The sequence below is a fragment of the Lampetra planeri genome, chromosome 3, assembly GCF_965212315.1.
Source record: "Lampetra planeri chromosome 3, kcLamPlan1.2.h2, whole genome shotgun sequence".
Taxonomy (NCBI): domain Eukaryota; kingdom Metazoa; phylum Chordata; class Hyperoartia; order Petromyzontiformes; family Petromyzontidae; genus Lampetra; species Lampetra planeri.
Window position 1 is genome coordinate 13,363,378 of NC_136109.1, and position 7,545 is coordinate 13,370,922.

Genomic DNA, 7,545 nt, shown 5'->3' on the forward strand with positions numbered 1-7,545 from the left:
ACTTCCACTGTGGCTCACAGTCTCTTGTTCACTCGCTTGGTCTGCCAGGTAGGGGTGGCGGCTGGTGTCCCCCGACTGACCACTCTGCTGTGCCACCTATGCCTCTGACCTTGATGTGATTCACCAACTCTCAACCATGCCTGTTCTGAACCTGATTGTCCCTCTTCCCACATTGGCTCCTGTGCTCAGCTCCTCGTCCATTTTACGCCGTGTTGCAAGAAAATAAATACTGTTTTTTAGATTATTTATCAAAAAACGAATTGTATTTAATATAAAAAATTGGTACATCCGAGATCATCGTTAAACAAGATAACACATATACTCTTTGGTTCTTTCGGTAAAGTCACCTCGGTAGAAAAAATAATAGATCACGACGTTTCGATCGCAACACAAGCGACCGACATCAGGTGAGACAATCACAACACGGTTTTCTACCTACGTGACTTTACCGAAAGAACCAAAGAGTTTGGATTCCTGTAGTCACGAAAGCTTCAAATCAAGATAACACCTCTCGTGCTGCTGAAGAGTTTTTTTTCGGTTAGATCGCATAAAAATATAAATGTGTCGATTAAACCCGCCACCACCCGACACAGCCAATTAGTAAGGTTTGTCAAGTAAACAGAACGTATCAATTAGACTCTAGTTCAGCACACCGGCATGTTGGAGAGTAAACCCACTTTTACAATTCGAGTACAACGTTTTGCTGGTAATTACAACCAGCCTCATCAAGCATAAGCCAGAATTGTGGCTGGTTGGAATTGTAATTAACGGGCTTTATATCGGTCGTGAAAGTGTTGAACTGACTAACACCTATCGTGCTGCAGTTTCCATCCTCACCCACACACACACACCTGCTTAGTAATTGCAGCACAACAGGATTTCTACAGAGCAGTAGAGATCAATCAATTCATATTGACTATTGAGTTCATGATACGTGTGTTGAATAACGTGTGTAAGAATACACGTGTTTTTTCCCGTTCGCATATTGTAATGGGTTAATATTAACCCAGCAGCCAATGGAGGTATGTACAACCATCCACCACAATGTTACAATAAATCACAGAAAATAATCAAATTGCTGGTGGGTTGAATCAAACCACCTCTATTACCGAAGTGGACCATCCTCTGCAATATGAACAAAGAAGCTCATGACAGAATTTACAGAAGAGAGTTACAGGACATACCAGTACTGTATAACATTCTAAATACAACTTAGGGGCCATCCATTTAGTACGTACGCATGGAGGGGGGAGGAGGGTTAACCTAAATGCGTACGTATGGGGGGGTCTGCTACAATGTGCGTACGCATAGGAAACGGGGGAGGGGGGTAAAGCCTCGATAATAATGTGTCTACATTGGCCTTCAAATGAGTTAGATAGTCCGGCGATGGACTATCTGTTGCTTAAACACGTTAATATTATTCATCCGTGATCGTTTCTGCGTGGCTTAAATAGCGGCAGTTCTAGAGGATTCGGGAGGGGTGGGATCAGGCGTAAGTACGCAAGTGAGGGGGGGGGTGTAAAAAGTCCGCGTGCGTACAGGGAGGGGGGAGGGGTCAAGTTTTGACATATTTTTGCGTACCTACTAAAATAACTAAATGGATGGCCCCTTAGCATATTTCCCATAGCCAATTTAGAACTACTAGAAAAGTCTGTCCTTGTGCAAACGGCACTAACTGCTCAAACACACGTTTTGTTATTGAAAAAGACGTCTCCAAAAGACATCCTACACCGACACAATAGTTTCTAAAAAATTACATTTTTGAAACATTGGTTTTTTTCTGTTACAATATTAGCTTTTTATATATACGATTTAATTTGCATACTTCTATACTTAATACTGTTTAACTTTCTAAGAGGTGAAGAGTCTGCTTGGCACACATGCCGCAGTTACCTTCTCATACACTGCAGTGCATCTATGCACTCTCCTACTCATAATTTGGCTGTATCCATCCATATGTTGATAGTACTCAGCCACGCAGCACATTCTAATGGTCAATTTGATTTCAATAACTTACATAGCTCTTAAAAATGTGCTGACCTATACAGCCTGCAGAAACAAGCCATTCAAGCTGTGTAAAGACTGACAAAGACTCCCAGTTGAATAACACTTGCTGACACAGTACTGTATATACATACCACAGTTTAGCCTAAATTGCACCTAACTCCAGAGCAAATAAAACCTGTTGAATGATGCACAAACAACATGACTCCAAGTTGGACTGCATCCCGTCATTGATTATTCTATTTTCAGAAGGTTGCTATGATCAGTTGATTCTTAAAATGTGCTGAGCCAGTGTTCGTTGGTTCTGTACGGAGTCCACGGTAGGTCCTGGTGGTGTTACGAAAGGCGGGTTTAGTGAGATATGTTGAGATGATTTCCCATTCCTCGGTACCGGTGGAATAACTGATTTCCTGCAATGGCATGTGGCTTCAGGTCTCATAACGTGTACACATTTCCTCAGCCAGTGGCACTCATGGCGTTGCAATTGTCAACTTGCCACTTGCTGTAATAGCGTCGCCTTAGGTTTCTTCCGAGGTCAAATATACTTGGGATGAGGGTCACACCGATGTTGGTGACTTCACCTCCTGGCTTCACCAATGTCTCACCATCCATTATCTATCCATCGTTTTCCACCATGTGCCACTCACAAAGATAAATAATATACCTTCAACAATATCAACAGAAAAATTACACTTTATATATATAACATTTTTTTTAAAGATGGTCTTCCTCAACTGCCTCTTACAATGAAAATTACTTTGCAGGTGTCAATATACATTGGATGTTACTTTAACTAAAAACAACGAAAAATGTTTTAGTTTACCAGGTAAGGCCGACTGAGCTGTATAGCTCTTTTTTAGAAGCGATCTGGCCACAAATGATAGCTCAACGAACATAGCTTATCATGTGGAAATGTATAGCAGCCAAATACTCTACAAGCATGTTTCTAAATGTGGAGGGAAAAACCGGAGGACCCGGAGAAAAATCCACACGACCACGGGGAGAGAGACACGCAAACTCCAAATATACAGCAGCAGGCGTCAGGGTCGGGATCGAACCCACGATATCTTGCATACCTTGCGAAGTAGTTAACATCTCGCCACTGAGGCGCCCGACCCACCGAATGTGCAGCTCCATGCAGAGATACACAGTCAGCTATAATAAACAGACAACACGGCAAGTGCAATAAAAGTGCGTGGCTGACACAAACGTGGAGGGTACACGTTGTTCAGATAACACCCTGACAATGTTCCAACACTGTACATTGTCAACCGGGCTTCTCTACAGCTCAAGTTCTGAAGTTACTCATCTAACTCACTTGCAAGCCAAACACTGCGGTACTGTAATGTCGTTTGAATGTTAGGCTACGTCCTTTGAGCATTACAGAATCCTGCAGGGGAAATGCGAGGTTGATTTGGAGTACAGCTAAGGCACACACGCACCTGTATAAGTGTACTCGATGTACACACACATGCACCTTTATAAGTGTACTCTATATACACACACACATTCACCTTTATAAGTGTACTCTATGTACACACACACATGCACCTTTATAAGTGTACTCTATGCATACACACACATGCACCTTTATAATTGTACTCTATGTACACACACACATGCACATTTATAAGTGTACTCTATGTATACACACACACATGCACCTTTATAAGTGTACTCTATATATACACACACATGCACCTTTATAAGTGTTCTCTATACACACACATACACCTTTATAAGTGTACTCTATGTACACACACATGCACATTTATAAGTGTACTCTATATACACACACACATTCACCTTTATAAGTGAACTCTATGTACACACACACATGCACCTTTATACGTGTACTCGATGTACACACACACATGCACCTTTATAAGTGTACTCGATGTACACACACACACATACACCTTTATAAGTGCACTCTATATATACATACACACGCAAACCTAATTTTCATCTAGAGTATAATAATGGAATCGGGAGAGTTGTAGCAGCAGTGGTGTTTATGTAATCGCCACAGGGTCCGATGACTTGATATCTCACTTGGTACATGAGAAGAGTTATTATTGGTCCTCAAACCAAATACTGCACTGAACGGGGTCTATTTGCCCTCTGGTCCACCTTCCGTCGTGAGCACAGTGCCGTCCTGTGTGTGAGATGAACACCCCGTGCAGGAGAGAGAGAAGCTGCAGTAATAGAACGTGAGATTCCCAACCACTGGCTCATTGTGAGCAGCAGAGATGAGCACCGCCAAGTGCTCATGTAGGCACGAGAGGCACTTCATTTGACTTGTACACACCAGTGCCGCATTGAGCTAGTGCGGGGCCTGTAGCACGTGTTATAAAGGGGCCCTAAATAAAAAAAAACACATAAATATTAAAACACATTTTTTTTTACTTGCACAGTAAAGTAATTGCATTTTTTAAATTTGCTATACAGCCAGATAATAAGACAAATCGATAACCTTAAACACGCAGTCGTTCATAAAAGTTAAAGGCAGTATAGTACTGTAGTAATAGAGCAAGTGCAGAATCACTGAACCGGAATTGATAGCTTGAAAGCATTTGGCGCGGGGCCCTTGAAAGTACCATGTGTAGTTGCTGTTGCTACGAGGATAATCCGGCACTGGTACACACACACGAATGTGTGTGTACCAGTGCCGAGTGTGTGTGTGTACTACTACACATACACACGTGTGTGTGTACTACTACACATACACGTGTGTGTGTGTACTACTACACATACACACACACATGTGTGTGTGTATGTGTAGTCAGTGTAGTCAGAGTCCTCTATTTGCAAGCATAAACAAGCCACCAAATGCTGCCTGCCTCAATTTCAAAGACCACATGAATGTGGAATGTCCACCACTGGTCCAGGGCTACCAACGGATATTGAGCACCACCCACTTAGAAGCTTATTACAACAGCGGCGACGATTATCTGAACCGATCCTGGGCTTCCCCTAGGTCGACTCAGCTTCAAATGAGTATCTCGTGCTACGCGTAAACATCGACACTGGGGAGACAAAGGCGGCCCCGCGTGGTGCCTGGCCACCCACCCCTCGTGTGCCACAGTGACGGCCTTCATAGACGATGCTACTCGCGAACAGCACTTGCCCCAACAGTCTGTCGAGGCTGTACAGGTGATCTTTGTCTTACTCTTAGTTTTTTTCGGTCAAGTCACGTAGGTAAAACAATCAATAAAATAAATGAAAACAACTAAATTAAATCACGACGTTTCGGATTTAATTTAGTTGTTTTCATTTATTTTATTGATTGTCTTACCTACGTGACTTTACCGAAAACACCAAAGAGTATATGAATCCTTGCAGTCACAAAAGCTTCAAATCTAGAATGGATCTTTGTCTTGTTACACACACATCTATAAAACAGTCTGTATGCAGGTTTGTTAAACTTCTTTCGTACCGTACGTAATCAACCGCGCTAATCGGAACGGACAACAAACTAATCGCACGCACAAAAACGCATCCTTAAAGACGAATTAAAGGTTACCGAACAAACGTCAAGGGTGTTAAGTTGCATCCCGAGATGAGCACCAAGCAATGACAGCAGCTTCGCCACGACGCAGCAGAGGGAAGTAATTCACGTTACTCACTGCTAGACGGGGTAATGTTGCTGTGGGTTTGGGGGTGGATGCGGACGGATCGATTTTTTGCTTTTCCACCACTCCCCCTTGCACAGCGCCCTGCTGCCCGGCCGTGAGCAATGAGCTCACGGACGATCCCTCGTGCAGCGCTGTCACTCACGCGGCCGTCATCCTCATCATCGTCATCATCCCCCAACCCCCCCTCTGCTGCTGCTGATGATGATGTCGTGGCCAGGTCTTGTTCTTTTGGTGACCATGTCCCCCATTGGGGAGGAGGTGTCGTTGAATAGCTGAACCTCAGCTACGCGCGAATTGGGTTGTGAATAGGAATGAGCTTGGATATATGATTTCAATACACATATATATATTGCTAAGAAGAAGTAGTAAGTACATGTGTAGTAACAAAAACATGTTCCTGGCCAACAACATCGATATCTGTAATTGTGTCATGTTTTGGGCAAGGTCATATGCATGCTAAATGGATACAGAACGGTATGGGCAGCGACGATGCATTGCGGTAGCAATGCCGTGTCACCATCGATTTGTTAAATGTTAATGCTGCGTAAGTGTTGGGGCATACGCACTGCAGGCTTTTTAAAAGCATTTCCTCCACTATCGCTGTGTATAATGTTCATGGGATAGCTATAGGTTCATCGATCTCTTTCCCTATTTAATCTACTCCGGATGTTTCTGGGTGTCTGGCTTGAGCTTGATGATAATTATTATTTAAGGAACTAGGTGGTCAAGTGTTAAAGTTTTCGACAAAGCCAGCAATACATTTATCACCCCTAACAATGAAATAGCCTTCAGAAGCATTGACTACAGCTTAACAAGGCTATGTACCCAATTCCAACTCCCTTTATTCTCACACACAATATTTCATAATGTTGATGTTGGCCTACTTACAGTAGAGGACTGTCTTTGCAATGTGTGATTTATTAAACCTTTCCAATGTAGGGCCAGAATGAAAATCGTGTATGCAGGTGACTTTCCATGTATGTACGTTGAATTTCTTTTGCACCGTACGTAGCCAGCCGTGCAAATCGGAGGTGCGGGGGAAGGACACAAACTAAACACACAAAGCAGTTCTAAATCAATTAGTTTTCGATCTCAATTTAAAAGTGCAAAGCCTCCAGTGGCTTCCCAAATGAGAGTTTCAGACGGATGCAAAAGGGCATCTGAAAGCGCGCGATGCGGTGACAGTCATTGTTCGATGGGTAGCCATGAATGGTAGATGTGACTTGGTGCTGTTTTAGGTGAGCAGAATATTGGTTGAATGCACTGTGAGCCGCTCTGACTAAATCAGAAGAAACCGATTACAGCAGCCGACACGAAAACTGCAATGAGTGTGAAATTAACAAATATTTTTAAGATCCATAATTGTTAAGTTAATGGAACTAAAAACGAAATGCTATTTGACAAATGCAGTATGAAAATTGCACACACCCAAAAGAATTGCAAACATAAACAATGGCGAACAAATTAATCAATCAAGTTGGTCCTCTTTCACGTGAATAAACACAAATTTGACGAATGAAAATGACACATTGGCAGACCAACATAGCACTTGAAAACCAGTGCAGCACGAGCCAACTATTGTGCGACACTTTAACCGTTCATATATTGCCCCCTGCAGGTGTGTCCTCGTTCCACTGTGGCATTTCAACTGACCGATACAACGCCTGTAAAATAATTTTGCTTTCTGAATGGTCAGTCAGCGTTATATTGAACGATAATTTTTTTCTTGCGTTGACAGTGGTGCACAATCACAAAAACAAATCATCAATGCCACTGCCTTAAAAATAAAGCAAGTTTATAATGATGAAAAAGGAATAGGCAATAATACATGTGGTTTATGCGAACATGATTCCTTGAAAAAGGTTTCAATTTGGTGTTTTCATATCTTAAAACCTGTTTTATT

The 7,545-nt window shown here is 42.5% G+C and overlaps 1 protein-coding gene across 9 annotated transcripts in view; it reads right to left on the reverse strand.

Annotated features, from left to right (window-relative positions):
- Nucleotides 1-5,774, reverse strand: part of LOC144738116 (uncharacterized) — a 195,549-nt gene extending 189,775 nt beyond the window's left edge. For 8 of the 9 annotated variants that reach the window (XM_078621101.1, XM_078621057.1, XM_078621049.1 and 5 more), the window contains exon 1: nt 5,531-5,636. In XM_078621101.1, coding sequence (XP_078477227.1) covers nt 5,531-5,560 — 30 coding nt within the window. In that variant the 5' untranslated portion in view covers nt 5,561-5,636. Of the gene's footprint in view, nt 1-5,530 lie in introns of all 9 variants that reach the window. The other variant, XM_078621146.1, reaches the window with a different exon arrangement.
- Between the last annotated feature and the right edge of the window lie 1,771 nt (nt 5,775-7,545).